This window comes from Anabas testudineus, chromosome 5 (genome assembly GCF_900324465.2).
Source record: "Anabas testudineus chromosome 5, fAnaTes1.2, whole genome shotgun sequence".
Taxonomy (NCBI): domain Eukaryota; kingdom Metazoa; phylum Chordata; class Actinopteri; order Anabantiformes; family Anabantidae; genus Anabas; species Anabas testudineus.
In genome coordinates this window covers 14,594,833-14,611,237 of record NC_046614.1, presented here as the reverse complement: position 1 = coordinate 14,611,237, position 16,405 = coordinate 14,594,833, and the positions used below count along the sequence as shown (strand labels likewise).

The window sequence follows — 16,405 nt, the reverse complement described above, 5'->3', positions numbered from 1 at the left end:
AACATGAACAAAAGCTAATTGTTGGGCTTAAAACAAGTTAAAACAACCATAAACAAACTATTCGCAAATTTATTTTGGAAGTATCAATGAGTCAAACACACTGAGTTTACAGCACAAATAATCCCAAAGGTGTAAAAAAAAATAATAATCAAGATGCACACACAAATGACTATCAGGCTCTTCATGTTAATGCTAATAAATATAAAACTGCTCATGATTCACTATAAAATATTGCTTCTATGGTCTATAATCCTCCCTAAACACCACAGGTTTAGGATTAGAGCAATGAGAGAGCTGGTTATGGAGGCCAGAGTGTCCCACAGGTTACAGATTGTAAGCCTGACAGATGTTGAGAGAGTCTCTCAACATCAGGTCACGGAGGCGCCACAGTGCATCCGCCATGGTGGTGTGAGCGCCTTTACTCTTCAGCCAGTGAGCTGGAAGTCGGCTCTCCTGCTCTTTAGTCAGGTGAGTATCTCTCCTCTGAGCTGTTAAGGATACACAGGGTTATTGATTAAAAAAAACTTATTTAAAAGAACATGCCACGTAAATGACAATGTCTAATTAAGAAAACAAAAGCAGCACTTTCCATATATAAATTCATGTTTTAGCAAACCCACTTCTTCGAAGGTAATTACATTTCCAGTTATAGCAAACAAAGACTAATATGTTTTATCTTAAGGGATTGGTTTAGGGATGTTTGAAGTTGCTCTCATACAAAATTAAAGTGCTAGGAATTTATACAGAAACACACACACAGTGTGTAAACTAGAAATGATTATTTAACCTCATCACCTTTGAGCGTTTGGTCCCACTTGCTGACAGTGCTAGACTCTGAATTCAAGCCCTCAATGTACTTCAGATAGGCCTCTGAGTGGAGCACTCTCTGGGTCTTTGGTGGTGGAGCCACAAACATCGGAGTGGTGGGCTGCAAGTGTGAGGGCTGGCCCTGTCCTGGATATGGTGGAGGAGCATGCTGTCCTGGGCTGAACATCCCAGGCTAAATTTGACCAAAAAAGACAGCGTGTGGACAACATGTGGAATATTGAATCATAAAAATAGCAAGTTATATATAAGATAATTTCACATACAGTTTACAAGTATATGAACTCAACTAAAACCCTGGACCAAGTAGTTTTTGGACAGGGGCTCACCTGTTGCATAAAGTTTCCTGGTGCAGAACTTCCCGCCATGCCATTCATACCAGCACCCATCATTCCTGTTAAAGGACAGTATTTAGTTCCTGTGAATTTAGTAACTCATGGTAAACTCATGCTTTTTTGGCATCATGTAAAATTAGGATCTACAATGTTTACAGTGACTTATGGTAATGTTAGTCTTTGAGTATCAATTGAACGTTAGTTGCTTGGTTTATTTTGTCATGCATTACATGTGTGTATGTGGACTGTATTTTGTGGCTACGTTTGACAAAGGTTGTTGAAAACCAGAGGATTCTGACTGCTCGGTGAGTAGTTCAGGCTGCGCAGCCTGTGGTCCAGGTAAACCCCTCCAGCAGGAGAGACACGACTGGGTGTGACCAAGCAGGTGTGGCTAGGACAGTGGCCCTTACCCTGATGAGGCATGCCTGGGTACCCAGGCATACCTTGCTGGAGATGGTGAGGAGGCAGGTGGGCCCCCCCTGCAGGGTGAGGTGGCACTGGGGCCACACTCAGCAAGCCCTCATGGGGGCCCTGCATGGGCATGTAAGGTGGGCCGTAAACTCCCATCATGCCTTGGGGGAAGAAGGTGAGGAGAGGACAACAACATATCCATGCATAAGTGACATGCAGCTGACTCTAAAATAACATGCACTACTTCTGCACACACTGACCCCTTTCACACATGCACCTTTAGTCAGGTTTAGTGTCTTACTCAGAATGTGTAATTACAACTGTAACATAAACAGGAGCAAAAAGAAATGGTGTAAAACATCAAGAGAAATGTTGATTGTTGTATGATTTTACATCAACCATCAACCTTACTGCTTTTGTAACTTATGTAACTGTGATATGATTTTGGTTATGCATACAGGATGCAGTACATTAAAGATACATGATGCAGAATGTCGCTTGCAGTATCAGTGATCTATATGTGAATAAATCAACTACATTGGCTGTCATGTTAAAGGCTCAGTGTGCAGAGGGGGCAGGCAACAATACAAATAATGAAAATGAACATGTTAGCAGACAAAACAAGCATGAAATCTAAATAAAATGTTTCAAAAGTTGTTTCCAGTTAATATCAATCATGCAGTCAATGTCATGCAATTACAGATGTGATGCTAGTGATAAAAAAAAAAAAGCTAAACCTAAAAAAGATAAAATGACACAGCAGCAAAAGAATAAAAATATTGCTTTTTGAATGTGATGGTTTTAAAATAGATACATCTGTAATGGATAGAAAATTAAAGGATTACAGAATTTAACAGTCCAGCCTCAATTCCCTGCTGTTTGGTTGTCAAACACTCGTGCTGTCACTGAGAGGGGTTACCTGCCACAGGTGTCATGGTCTGGTTTATCATTCCCATAGTGCTAGGCGAAGGCACCACCCCCATCAGTGCCCCTACAGGGGTACCTGCTCTAGGGGACGCTTGCTTCTGTGGTGGCCTCTCACGTTCTTGTTGCTCCACTAATTTGGCTGCACGTTCTGCAAAATACACAAATGTTAACTCTCGACTTTAAATTAAAGGACTTTCACAGCCACACACTGCTTCTCACCTTCATATTCAGCTTTCTTTGTTGCCTCAAGATTCCTCCACTCGGTACCCACAAGCCGACTCAGCTCCCCGAAGGAGAAGTCTGGGTGCCTTGCTTTGATGACTGCTCGCATTTCACTACTGAACAGAATATAGCCACTCATATTGATCTTTCTCTTGGCCCCTTCCTTCTTCGATAAGCCCTTCACTTTAGGGGTGGACTTTGGAGGAAAAGATAAGGAAGAAAGATGCAGACAGGTTGTGTGTTTTAGTATTAGTAGCAACTCTCTGAAGGATGGAACACCTGGGCATGCTGGAGCTGTCTGGGTACCTGAGAAGGTGTGTATGGCATGATGTCCATATCGCTTGCAAGCGGCGTTTGCATCTGAGGCATAGAGGGTGTCTCTGGAGCCTCCTCTTCATCATCCATGTCTTCCATATCATCATCAGCATCCTCCATATCTGCCAGTTTGACCTCAAGTTCATCTATCTTTTTGTCCAAAATGGGTGATGCTTCCTTCTGTGGCACTATCAATTTTCTAGATAAGATACCAGTACAAGAAAAACAGACATTCTGAGCAAAAACAAATGGCAAAATTAATATAGCAAATAATCGCACTGCTTCTTTAATTAACCTGAAATAGTAGACCTCATCCTCCACCACTTTGGAAGAGTATGAGAAGCGTTTCAGACCCTTGAACTTTTTCATCTGCTTCTCAGTGTCAATGTAACGACTCTCGCACAGGAGGATGTCATCTTCTGGAACCTCGGTAGGTCTGCATGATAAGTAGTCCTTAAAGGAGGAGACCATACATTTGCCTGGAGAGCAGACAGGAAGAATAAAAGTTGTTTGTTACTAAGATTAGTTTAGATTAAATTTGAAAATTGTAGCTTCAATGTCAATTCAAAAATACTTTCAAATATATATAACACTCTACCTCTTGGTAGTGGTAAGCAACAGTTTTATGGGAGGTTTAAAGTGTCAGGTGGATTTTGTTTTCCTTAGACAGAACTATTCTAGCTGTTTATGATAAACTATGTTAACCAGATGGCTGTTGCGTTAGATTTCAAGAACACAGAGAGAGTATTATTAATCTTGTAATCCAAAATACCAAATAAGGTTATTTCCTAAACTATGAAAATAAGTGTGCTACATTAATGATGTACTGAGTCTGAGTAATGTGTAAAGACAAGTATCAAAGTGATACCTATGACACAGGTCATGGGCAAGGTCTCCTCCAGATGGCTCAGGAACACCTCTCTCTTGTAGAACATTTTTGTGGGCTCATGCTCAGTTTCCTCAGGATGAATAAAGATGGGTCCAAAGAATAAGGTCATTCCATTCTGCACCCACAGCTTCTCTATCCTGCAGGGTCAGAAGAGCCATGTTTACAACAGTCATTACAAAAAGACGAAAAAACAAGAGGACTTACACTTCACATACACTTCAACAGGTTGTCTTCTTACACTGTGAAAGAAATTTTACTTTCACCCACCTGGCAACCCGGGGCTTAGACAGACCATGTGACTGGATGTAAACACAGTCTCCCACTTTAAACCACATGTTGTTGTAGCGTAACTGTTCATAGTACTGACAGCCGGGCTCAGCTCCACTCATCTCCATAGGGACATCCTCTCTCTCCTAAATGAGTAAACATGCATAGACAGAGGACTCAGGTGTTTGTTTATATTGTGACAAACAAACTTTTATTCTGGAATTAACTACCCGACTAGCACTAGGCTCTTTGTCAAGACATGCCTGCAACCAGTCTGTGAGGTAATTAATCCCCTGTGGTTGAGGAACACTGACAGTGCGCTTGCTTGGCATCAATACATTCTGTCATATACGCTATCCCTGGTCTTCTGTTTTACACTGAATTAAACTAGAGAGCCAGTGTCCTGATTGTGCTGGCTCTTTAGCTTTAGACCAAAAGTAGGTCAGTATTGAAGTCTGATATCACCCACATTATCCGTGTCTTTAATTTGTCTTTGTAGTGTTCTTTTATTTGCTACTTCAATGACCCACTTTCTATGAAAGTAAAATTAACAGGCTCTCGCAGGATCATAAGCAGTTCAGAGAAACTGTAAGGCCTTTTGGAGAACAAAGTCATCAAGACAAATAGGAATCAATCTATATCTGAATGAAAATACAAACCTATACAACATTATGTATTGTCATGCTCAAAGCCCAGAAAATGCTGTGTCACCTCACCTTGTCCATAAAACTTCCACTCTCTGTATATGAAATTTCAAGCTTATCCTGGTCAGGTTTAGCAAACATGGAAGCTACACGAACAACAGGCAAAGGAACCTCGCGTGGGACTAATTTCACAGAGCTCGCAGGCACTGCCCATATCTTGATCTTCTTAAAGGACTTGTTCCTGGCAGCGTAGCGGGATTCACAGACATAGACATCCTCAGCTCTATATCCCTCAGGTTGCATTTTAAAATAATCCTACACAAACCAGAGAAAAGTCATGTTTGAGTTACCATCATTGTGTCAAGTTGAATGAAACAGATGTTGTATGCAGTTCTGTCAAGTCTTACCTTCACAAACATGACCACACATTTACCCAGGACTTTACTGATGGACACTTTGTTGTAGTAGTCGCTCTTGAAGACCTCTTTTTCCAGAAACTTGCGTGTGGCTAAGTGGAAAGTCTCACTAGGTCTGTAGAACCAGCAGCCATAGAGCCACTTCTCACCTTCACACAGAACAAGCTTATATTCACAAATACTCAATACATATCATCTGGGTTATATGCAAACATCTATTGCAGTTCAAAGTCCAATCTTATAGATCTGCCTAGGCTGTACTGTAGAAAGAAAAACATCTGCTGTTACTACTATCATACTGTCTTTATTTTGATGCATGAATTGTTGCTAACTGGATGGTTTTAAGTGGGAAAAAAAGTGATGAGTGCTTTACCTGCTTCATTCTCCCAAAGGCGTTCAATACTGACAATGTGTGGTTTCAGGTTTGGCTCCGACGGCTCCACATAGACAAAGTCGCCCACATGGTAGGTGCTGTTTTTAAAGCTGCAGTCCTGACTGTACACACGCTCTGTCTCCTCTGACTGCCATGCTTGTCCTGCCAGATCCTCTGCCTTCTCCCCCTCTTTTGGAGAGAAAGATAGAATGACATCCAAATTAAAATAGCACAGCAAAACTCTGGATTTCTCTTGAAACCTGTGTATTATGCTCACATACCTTTATCATCCCCCTCGTCTTCATCCTTTTTTTGCTTGTCTTCCTCAATTTCTTTGGGAATTTTCTCCCTCTTTTCCTGCTCCACGTCATTGTGCAGGTGTTTTAACGTGTAATTGAGTGCAGAGGACAGCAGAATCTCCCCATTCTTGCATAGCTCATCCCTGATTTTAATAAAAAACTGTTGAAGCTCCACTGCATCCTCAAATATCTCCGAGTCCGTTCTGCAAATAAAAAAAAAATTAAAAAAGTGAATAGAGTCGATTTTTACAAAATAGTTTTATCGAGACGATACCTTCACTGACGAGCCTAAGAAGTTTTTTTTAATAGAAACTGTGCAGGCAGTCTTTTCAAAATAACTTTCCATACCTGTGCAGTCTCCGTGCCTTCTCCAGCACTTCAAACATGTGTTCCTGGAAAACATCGAGTCTCCTGTAGCGGCCTTTTTCCACGTTCATTCTTATGACATCAAAGTTAAGTGGAGGCTTCTCAGGAGTGGCTGGATCCACAGCAGGAATCTCAGCCAGTGAGTCACTGTAGCATCTACCTTCTTCATCCTGGTGAGCCATCACAGACACATACAGGTTCCTGATCAGTTCTCGCACCAGAGATCCCACAGCAGGAGGCCCGGAGTCCTCACCTCCCTCCTGCTGCTTGCGTGTCTCCAGCAGCACCCGGTGCAACACCAGAGCATCCCGATAGATCAAAGACTCTGGCTCATTATATATGCAGGCATTGTTGAACATGAGAGCAAAGTCTTCCACCAGGGCTTCAACATCTTGGTAACGTCCGGCTGCCATGTGGCTTCGCAGGCGCTCCATATCAATGGGTCTCTTGATGGTAGCATAGTAATCGGGTAACTCTGCTCGAGATGGTAGACGGAGGAAGATTGTGCTGAGACGCCGCCCTCGTCGGTCAGTGAAGTTTCGCACCACATCATAGAGCTCATTTAACCTCTGCTGAAGAGGGGTGAGGTATTTGGACTTCTTTGGAGAAACACCACTCTTTCCTAGAAATATATAAAAAATGTTTTATAAGAAATAAACATAGACATCAAAGAGTTATTTAATGCAGAGATAACCAAAATGTTCTGGTCGTGGATACCCAACAACTGAGATATTTGTGATGTCTGTACAAGTTCAATTTACTACCAAAATGAAATTATTGAAATCATATGGCTGCCTCAGTGGTTAGAAAAATTTACAACAATGTAGTATTCTTTACAAAGTGTCAACAGTAATGGGCAAGTGTGTCCAGATGTGTTAGAAAAAAAGAGCCAAATCATGCAAAAACTCTCATGATCAAACTCACTTAGTTTCAGTTTTGGAGATCCAACATCATCTTCTTCGGGTGGAGGTCCTAATTCCTTCCGCTTGTCCTTGAGTATCTTCTCAAGAATATCAGCATCATTATACACCTACATAAGATTTAAAAAAATGGGGTGTAAGCAGAATTTTGTTAATGACAAGACTGTAAGGCATGCAGAAACATCATAATATAAATAATATTTTATCCTTAAAGGATTCACACTGCCAACCTGAGATCCTTCCTCATTGTAATGTCGGGCATTACGGAACATTAACTTCATGTCATCCATCAGAGCTTCTTCTGTGGTGTAGCGCTCATTGCGAATGTTGTGCTCGATGGTTTTCAGGTCCATTGGTTCAAGGATAACGTTATAGTAGTCAGGGTAGTCCTTTTTGGATGGTTTGACCATAAAAAGATCACAGAGACGTCGATTGGTGCCCGCCTCCCTGGCCTCAGTCACTGCAGCATATAGAGCTTTCATTCGGTTCTTTTTTATGTTTTTCTTGTGACTATAGAAAAAAATAAAAAGGAGATTAACCCATGGGTGGCCACAACAAGCAACTCAACATTTTACAGATGTTTTATAGGTTATAATAAATAGCAATAAATACAAAGTTTACAAAAAACTGTTTCACCTTTTCCTCTTGATGCTTCCCGTATCAGATGATAAAATGCTGTCTCCATCCTCTTCATCTCTTCTTAGAAGTTCCCTCTTTTTTGCCTATACAGACAACATTAGACGGACACAAAGTAGTGAGTTAGTACATACATACCCATTTACTCATTTCTACAATATGTTCTGTGCTTTCATACATGAATATTTCAAATGTTGCCTTTTTGTGGCTTGAATGTGAAGTGAAAACATCTTAAAACACAATTTGACAAAGGATAATTCAGAAGTCACTACCTGCATGATCTGCTGAAGCCTGAAGGCCCGTTTATAAATGCTTGAGTTAGGCATGTTGTAACGCTTTGCATTCTCAAACATCAGATTGAGGTCAGCCTCAATCTGCTCCACAGTTTCATACTCCCCATTCTTCATCTTTGCCCTAAAATAATGTAAAAAAAAAAGTTTAAAAACTTGAACTTCCAGAACTGTAACTTGGTGAAATAGTTAACACCTCAGTAGATGCATTTACAATGTCATACTGACTATTGACATATTGACAAATTAATCTGGATGACCGAGCCTTACCTAATCTGATTCAGAGCAATGGGCTGTTTGATCTGCTGATAATAGTCAGGATATTCCTTGCGAGATGGCAGCTGCTGGAAAGGTTCAGAGAAAACCTGGCCCTGGTTGTTTCTTGCACCCCTCACAGCTTCATACAGCTGGAAGATTGGGTTGCTCATCTCCATACTAGAACTCTGACTCTCAGCTTCTGACTCTCCCTCGTCATAGCACACGGAGCCTGCAAACATTTGCAAAGAAACTTTTTTGCAATTTAACTTTTTCAATATAAACACACACACACACACAGACACACACACACAGTGCTGCCTAAAGTAATGACATTTACCAGAGAGCACAGGGTCATCCTCACTCTCTGAGCCATAGTGAAGAGCTACGCTGACACCAGAAAGCCGATCCCCCTGGCCAGACCTGCGATTTCTGAATAGACAATACATAATAAATAAAACTAAAGTTATGTCAAATGCAGATCTTGTAAGAATCTTCCATTTCAGCGGCAGGGAATAACGTTACAGAAAAACAGAAATCCTTGTTAATACCTGATGCGAAGACTAGATTTAGTGGGTTCAGCATGTTCAAGTTCAGACTTCCGCTGGATAAAGACTTTCTTTATGGTGTTGGCATCCTGTACAATAAAAGAACAAATGTTAATATTTGGTACACACCAAATGTTTAAAAAAAAAAAAAGGAGGATCAAAAAGAATTTACCTTGAAAACCTGAGATCCTGGTTCGTTATACGTTTTGGCATTTTTGGTCATCAAGTCAATATCCTTGGCCATAGCATTGACACTTTTATAGTACCCAATCTATGCAAAATAAAAAAAAGTGCTGGATATAATAAAACATTCTGAAATAATTCAGTGAAATCAACAGTCAGGATGTGAGTTATTTACCTGTATTCTTTGAGCAATCGTTCTCAAATCTATTGGTTCCTTTATAATGGCATAGTAGTCAGGGTAATGCTATCAAAAGACACAGACATTCAGGATGATGAAATACAACAGGGCTGGCTGACACTGGCTAAATAACTAAGTAAAAAAAACACGGCCTAAGAGACCTAAACAGACTTAGATTGAAATAAAATATTAATGGATGACTTTGGATGAATGATGCTTTCTCAAAATGTCATATTATGTGTCTATTGTTAATAGTGATCCAAAAACGTTTTAACAACCTACCACTTTGGAAGGCAGTTTCTGGAACAGTTCACTGACCAGATGCCCTGAGGGATCAGTGTATGACACAACAGCCTCCAGGAGTTGCTCCAGCAACTCCTTTAAACTGCAAGTTGAGGTCTAAAACATACATTTGTAAACATTAGTTCTGTCACAGGACCACAGCCCTTGTTTTAAATCCTAATCTCCCATAAAATGCATATCAATCTATTTTATAGAAAACATTTCTCCAATATTTCAAACTTTTGCTATACATTATGGTACGATGCAACATTTAAGCTCAATAGGGATGGTTGTACATGCTAGCTGAGAAAACATCAATAAATCTAATAAACAAAAAAACTAACCTCATCTTCAGTTGACATTTCAGGATTATCCATCATATCATCACCATCTTCATCATCATCTTCTCCATCTCCAGGCTCCACAAACTCATTTTTTGTTTGTAAATATACCTCCCACAGCTTGCATGCAGCTTGATACTCCTCACTGTCACTCTAAATTGTTGAACAAGAAAGGAAATATAAATCCAAGACTGTTTATTTACCAATTACACCACAAAAACTCTACCAGCACATTTCGAGATAAAAACATCTTAGTAATAGTAATAACAAGAGACATTAGTACAATTAGTACAATAAAAGTCATATTGTCTTATTGTAAATTAAAACCACTGACTTTTTGCATGGATCTACTCTTTTCTCCTTACCTTGTAGAATGATTTGGCATTGTTGAACATGAGCTGGAAATCTGCAGTAAGTTGCTCCACATCATTATAATCTTCTGACTTCAGTTTATACTGGATCTTTGTCATATCAATTGGCTGGGACACCACCTCATAATAATCAGGCAAATTCCTGGAGAAAAAAAACAGCAATACAAACATTATCATGTTCTGCTAAATTATTTTGTATATACTGTTTCATTTGTCTTACTGCCCAGTAACACCCACCCAGCAGTCAGATTGCCAATTCTAAATATGAAATGCAGTTCTAGTTAAAATCATAATCAGTACCAAAGGCATAAAGGACTTATGTTACAATACCTTCTCTTTGGTACCCGTAGAAAAAATTCTGAAAGTTGCCTCCCTTGCTCATCTTTGTGGTCCCTGACAGCGTTGAACAATTCATGGCATACAGCAATCTGGAAAAAACAAATTAAGGATCATGTTTACAAATGCACACACGTTAAGTAAAAGAGAAGAGTCCTTTTAAAATGTGATAACACACATATAAACCTACCTGTAGATACATTTTACAATAACTAAAGTACACTTACCATATCCACAGGTGGGAGGTTGGAGGTTCTTCTTCTTTTTCTGCCACTTCCAGGAGTAGAGGAGGAGGTATCATCGAGGTCTCCCCCTCCACTCACACTGCTGGAGGGTGAAGTGGCTCTTCTCCTTTTGGAGCTCGACATCGCTGGTTGATTTTGCAACAGGCTAGCCCGCTAGCTACAAAAACAAAAATGCTGTTAATCGCACTGTGGTTTTAAGCCCACTTGCATGTCAGAAATTAAAGCTAAATGTATCTAAAGCCGTCCCCCTCAATCATAACTAAGCTAATACTAGACTTTAAACTGAAACGGTTAGCATTAGCATCATCAGGACGTATGAAACAAAGCAAACAAACGAGCGGCTGTTAGCATGTCATCCAGACTGGTTTACCGCTTCTCTAACAACACAGCCAAGCTACATTTTATACAGTTAAAATCATATGTAAACGGGGACTAATAAACCAAAAATGACTTTGGAAAAACAAAACATACCCAAAACTCAGCAAAGTTTGCCGTAGTTCCCTGAGAGAAAATGTGTAGCAGCTAGCTGGCTAGCTAGTGTTGTTTGAAAACTCCTGCCCGGAAGTAAAGGTTGTCTTGTGTTTATTTGTATGGAAGTAACGCGCCACCAGGGGTAGTGCTGCCCCTACAGGTTGGGAGGGGAAATGCGCACAAGACAATCTGCGAGCCAGAAGATATTTTGAAATATGAATATTATTTTAGTAATAATCATATTAGTAAGGCCTATGATAACTCCTAGTTTTTAGACGATATTTTAGATTGTGGAAAAACTTTGATCTAATACGTCCTATACACAAAAAGCAAAGAAAGACAGTGTTTCTATAGCACACCAGTATTCAGGCCAGCTGCTTTATATAAGGTTGAATATTCAGAAAAGGAAATAGGATTTTACAAAATGAAATAACAGTAGAATAGAAAAGTGCAGTTGCATGCAAGTCCAACTTAATAACATGGAAAACAGAGTTATTTTAAAGATTTAATAGTTTGCTTGGAGTTTGTTGCAGGTAGATTCTTAGTGATGGTGATCTCACAACAACAACCATGAGCTTTACGGTATAACAACTTCAAAAATAAGTTTTACAATTTGTAAAAGACAGAAAAGCATTGTGCACAGTACAATATACAGCAGAGCCAGAGATCCTTGCAACTGTGAAATTAACATGTTGTGACGGTTTGTGCTGCAAGAAGAGCATGATGACGCACACTAATTAATGTTTCATAAATGAGTGTTTCACATGTTTACATATTCTGTGTATATATTGAGTTTTTGCATTGATGTTATTGTGTGTTTATGTTTGTGTGGATCTTTTCTGGTTGTGTTTTTTGTTCCTTCTGTCTGAATTGAAGTGTAACAAGGTAAAACAATTTCCCTCTTGAATGAATAATCAAAAATCATTTAAATTTAATAAATGAATGAATTAAAGTTGGAATGTTGAATAAAATAATCTAGATCATGTATTTTTAAGTGTGCATGTCAAACACATCTGGCTTATTTGTAACGATTACAAGTTTGCAAACTACTTTATGTAAAATAAAATAAAATTAATAGGAAGTCCATGTTTACACACACGAACACACTGACAATAAGTGCTTTACACTCTGATTTGGTCAACTTATTAAGACAGTCAACAACAAGTAGTGTGAGTGTAAAAGAAAACAACATGCCTTGAAAACTAGTAGGCCACTAAAACCTCAATATCACACACAGCAACTGTCTGTTTACTGACTTTTTCTTACTTGTACAATAAATGTAGTGGGTTGTGCAGGTTGATGGTAGCTGGAGAAGAGGGGATAAAATGTTCACTACTTGCTAAAATTAAACATTTGAAACCACATAAGGTCTGTGCACTAATGGGGTCTGGACACAGATGCTGTTCCTCAGCGTCTGATGATGACGTTTTTTTTTTATTTGCGTGGGCTAGTGCATTTCGTGATGATTGGCTGTCTTCTGAAAACTTTCAGTAAGATAAGAGGGCAGCCTAAGTCTAAGTTTGGTAAAGTTGTAATGAGACTTTTAGACTGGTGATGACTCTATTTGTGTGTACCACCATATATATATTTAAGGCCAGATTTTAGTGTTTGTGTGCTGGTTTTATTTGAGTAAGGTGTTTTACCCCCTCTAGCAGTACAAATCTCATCCTCTCCATCCTTTGCATCCTATGCCCAGTGCTGATGGACTTGAGGAGCATTGCTTATTATGATATTGTGTGTTGGATTGAATGAAACAGGGCGTTGCCGCAAGATTAGAGTTTAAATATCTCTTGCACCACAACGCTTTGGCACGAATCCTCTTTCTTTCTGGGGCGCAGTTCGAGTATTAATCTAAATGTAATCTAATTTAGATTTAGGCCTGCGTGCTGATATTATCCACACGTTAGAAATGTTTTGAAAAAAGGCCCTTCAAATTGTGGGAACATCCTTCGCACACTCTGCAACAGCATCACCCACAACCCCACCACACCACCCACCGCCAAAGCGCTCAAGGAACATGACGAGCAGCTTTAGAGGAAATCTGTTCGCATGGAACAGATGGCGGCTCGGCTATCATAAGGTGAATCGCGGATCACATTGTGAAGAGAACAGTGAGTGATTTTGTGCTGCACTACGTCCACAGACGTCCGATTTCCTTGACGTCAGGAGAAGTCTGAGCGGACCCAGCGGTGCGCGCAGGCACAGCAACCACATCGCTCCCACCAGAGGGAAGGAGAGCACATCCCAGCTACAGATCGCCATTTAGGTAAGTCTTTTATTTCAGTTACATCCTCACTGGTGTTCACTAACAACCGTATTGTATATTTCTTCTTTAAACAGTCTAACTTGAAGCGCTCTCGGTGCGCTCCCGTGTCGCATATCCGCAGCCTCCAGCTTTAACCTAAGGATGCTGCTGCATTCATTTGACTGTCTCTTACCCTTGAGCGCTGCAGTACGGTCCGCACACCCGCACACCGCCTTCCCTGTCTGTAGTGTACATGCAAGACCACCGTTTCATTCATTCATTTCGTTAATGCAGATACAGCCTATTGCACGGGCCGAACGTCTCCATTTCCATTCAACCCCCCCCCTGCTCGCCATTCACGCCCTGCAGCCTCTATGCAGAGCGGGTTCATCAAATGTTTCTCGCTAGAACAGTTCCCACCGAGCAGCGTTGTTGTTGTAGTATTTGTAGATGTCTATCTTTCGCCTGAGCCACTGAATTGTTTCAAAGCGTCAGATATGAGGTGGAGCGCAGGCTCCCCAGCTGGCACGCAGCCACTGGCCACGCGTTTGTCTTTGCGACGTGTGGTTCCTTTCATGCGTCTGTCTCTGCTGCACTGTTTGCCCTACTTTCTAGATGTAGTTATGTTTTTTTTTTTTTCTAAGTGCTGTTGTCAGTGAAGACGCCTGGATTGTGGCATAGTAGTTATTTTTCGCCTTGATATTCATTTTTACATTCTTATTAATGTGTTCTTAACACTATTTGCATGCAAAAGTCATTTTAATCTCTTATTTATCTTATTTGATAAATTATAAATTACACAAGGGGCAAATATTAAAAAGCCAATTGAGAGGCCTACAGGCTATGGGCCACAACTTTAGTGTTTACTTTTTGGTGTTTCATGTGCGTAGTGGCCCTAAAATGCAAATACAGTTGCAATAACCGGAATACTTAATCAGCAAAATCAAAAGTTTATTTGAGGGCGACAAGTAAGTCAAGCTGGAATGAATATTTTGAACATATGCAAAGCCAGAATATCTGGTGCAGTCTTAATTAAGTGCATTAAACAGTACAAGAGTTCATTTATTGTGGTTAAATAGTGGTCTATGCTAAAAGTTATGTCTAATGCTATTTCACAACTCTGTACTAGGATAAGGGTTTTAATATAGACTCAAGTTAAAATGAACAAATCCATGTTATAGTCACTGACTTTATTTGTCTTTATACCTTATTTTCCATTAAATATTGTTTGGTTTAACCAGCACCTCCCTCACTAGTTCAAGTTAACATGATTGTCTTGATCATTTGTGTGATTACGCGTGTGGTTAGTCCAAACCTCACACCCAACGCACTCTGAGTCTGTTCCTATTCTCCCGCAGCTGTAGTGTGGCGAATCCCATCATCATTGTAGGATGCCTCTTGGAGAGGATGGAAATGGATGGAAAAAGAAGACATCAGACATCAAAGAACATTATGACTTCAAAGAAGTGCTGGGAACGTAAGTTGAAGGCCTGTCGCGCTTTGTGGTGTTATGATAGTGGAACCCGTTTATTAACTGAGCAAAAGGGGGCAACTGGGCGGCAAAAGGGGGCAACTGCGTCCCTGACCCTGAAAGCCCCAATCGCTCCAGCTACCATGTTTCAGATGGATGTTTAGAAAAGGTGCAACGCTTTTAAGATTCTTCTAGTTTTTAGGCCATTTACCATTTCACAGGTTCCATGTTCCTCCATAGTGTTGGGGTAACTGCTGAGGACTCATAAATGCACGTCTCAAAACTTGAACTTGAACTTGAAAATGAATCCACAACCTTGTTCACAACTAGACCCCAAACTAAGAATATAGATAATAATAGATTAGATAGAGATTGTGTTGTTGTTAATAATTCACATACTGAATGTTTAAATTACCACAGAAACAGCTGATAGACCTGTAGAGTCTTCTGGAGTGTGTGCACTGTAAATGACGGCTACTTGCAGGTGACAAAGTAGATATGCAATTTACAGAGAGCTGAAGTCAGAAGGGGTCCAACACTCATTTTTGTCCCGCTCGTTCATCCTGCCAAGGCTGCAGACTTTGAGTCAGGGCTCTAGAGTCGGGCTCAGTAAACTCGATTGACATTTCGGGACGTGTCTGTCACTTAGGCCTCTTTTGACTCAGACTTGTCTTGCTCTTGGCAACTGGTGTTTGCTGAGTCAACTATTTTCCACACATCTAAAAATATCAGTATTTAGAAAGTATGAGCATTTGTGAACAACAGTAGTCATTTTTCTATATTTTTTATTTACTGTCTATTGTTTGGCACCAATCACTAATCTAAACCCGTCTAGCCTCAGCAGTGTTATAGCTGAGCTGATCATATTATCTCCGACTCCGTTTCCCTTTCGAGACGAGAGCCGATTAATTGTGATACAACTTACGTTACTTTTGTTCATGCACAAACATTTTTCTCCAGCGTGTGGAAGCTGTGAAAGCACATTAATGCTTCCACTTTCTCTGAAACTGCGACTAAATTCTGTAATGCTTATCACTCACTAGTTGTAAGTATACCAATTATAGTTTGCAGGCTCGTGAAAACTGTAATTTTGAATATGACTCATCGCTCGCTTTATCCTCTCTTGATATGTAGAGTATGTGAGATTAAGCTACACCTTTAACACGTCCTGTCACCCTAACATTAACCCTGATTAAATTGAGAAATTGCAACATAGTCTGGAATCCAAAATGGAGTAGATTCAGATTTAGATTTAAAATGCCTTCATTTTGTAATAAACAGACAAATTAGTCCTCACAGTAACTGTTAGGGATGAATTCACACAGACCTTTCACTGCACTCCCT

At 40.1% G+C, this 16,405-nt stretch overlaps 2 protein-coding genes across 4 annotated transcripts in view; one reads left to right on the top strand and one right to left on the bottom strand.

Annotated features, from left to right (window-relative positions):
• Positions 1-51: 51 nt before the first annotated feature.
• LOC113153944 (protein polybromo-1-like) lies at positions 52-11,461 on the bottom strand. Of its 3 annotated transcripts, XM_026347863.1 has the most exons (30): positions 11,346-11,461; positions 10,857-11,031; positions 10,624-10,721; positions 10,288-10,435; positions 9,926-10,075; positions 9,582-9,698; positions 9,297-9,365; positions 9,111-9,209; positions 8,942-9,027; positions 8,731-8,822; positions 8,406-8,622; positions 8,118-8,259; positions 7,846-7,931; positions 7,440-7,719; positions 7,214-7,319; positions 6,272-6,911; positions 5,906-6,126; positions 5,625-5,813; positions 5,243-5,400; positions 4,908-5,150; positions 4,192-4,337; positions 3,904-4,061; positions 3,331-3,514; positions 3,027-3,234; positions 2,718-2,916; positions 2,491-2,646; positions 1,571-1,732; positions 1,155-1,219; positions 796-1,000; positions 52-488 (listed from the first exon to the last, which is right to left on the bottom strand). In XM_026347863.1, the coding sequence occupies exons 2-30, from the start codon at positions 10,995-10,997 to the stop codon at positions 325-327; spliced, it is 4,929 nt and encodes a 1,642-aa protein (XP_026203648.1). In that variant the 5' UTR covers positions 10,998-11,031; positions 11,346-11,461; the 3' UTR covers positions 52-324. The 3 variants fall into 3 exon arrangements, with proteins under 3 accessions (XP_026203648.1, XP_026203650.1, XP_026203651.1); XM_026347865.1 differs by lacking the exon at positions 1,571-1,732; XM_026347866.1 differs by lacking the exon at positions 1,571-1,732 and having other exon boundaries at positions 2,575-2,646.
• A 2,076-nt stretch (positions 11,462-13,537) lies between these two features.
• The window catches only part of camk1a (calcium/calmodulin-dependent protein kinase Ia), a 15,497-nt gene continuing 12,629 nt past the window's right edge, over positions 13,538-16,405 (top strand). Inside the window, exons 1-2 of the mRNA XM_026346925.1 lie at positions 13,538-13,611; positions 14,949-15,067. Coding sequence (XP_026202710.1) covers positions 14,982-15,067 — 86 coding nt within the window. The 5' untranslated portion in view covers positions 13,538-13,611; positions 14,949-14,981. The remainder of the gene's footprint in view (positions 13,612-14,948; positions 15,068-16,405) is intronic.

Excerpts from the sequence above, each read along its gene's own strand:
- LOC113153944 (XM_026347863.1), bottom strand. The coding sequence starts at position 10,997 with ATGTCGAGCTCCAAAAGGAGAAGAGCCACTTCACCCTCCAGCAGTGTG. Across the intron at positions 9,366-9,581 it reads AGAAACTGCCTTCCAAAGTG|CATTACCCTGACTACTATGC; the intron begins GTAGGTTGTTAA and ends GTCTTTTGATAG. Across the intron at positions 6,912-7,213 it reads ATCTCCAAAACTGAAACTAA|GAAAGAGTGGTGTTTCTCCA; the intron begins GTGAGTTTGATC and ends ATATATTTCTAG.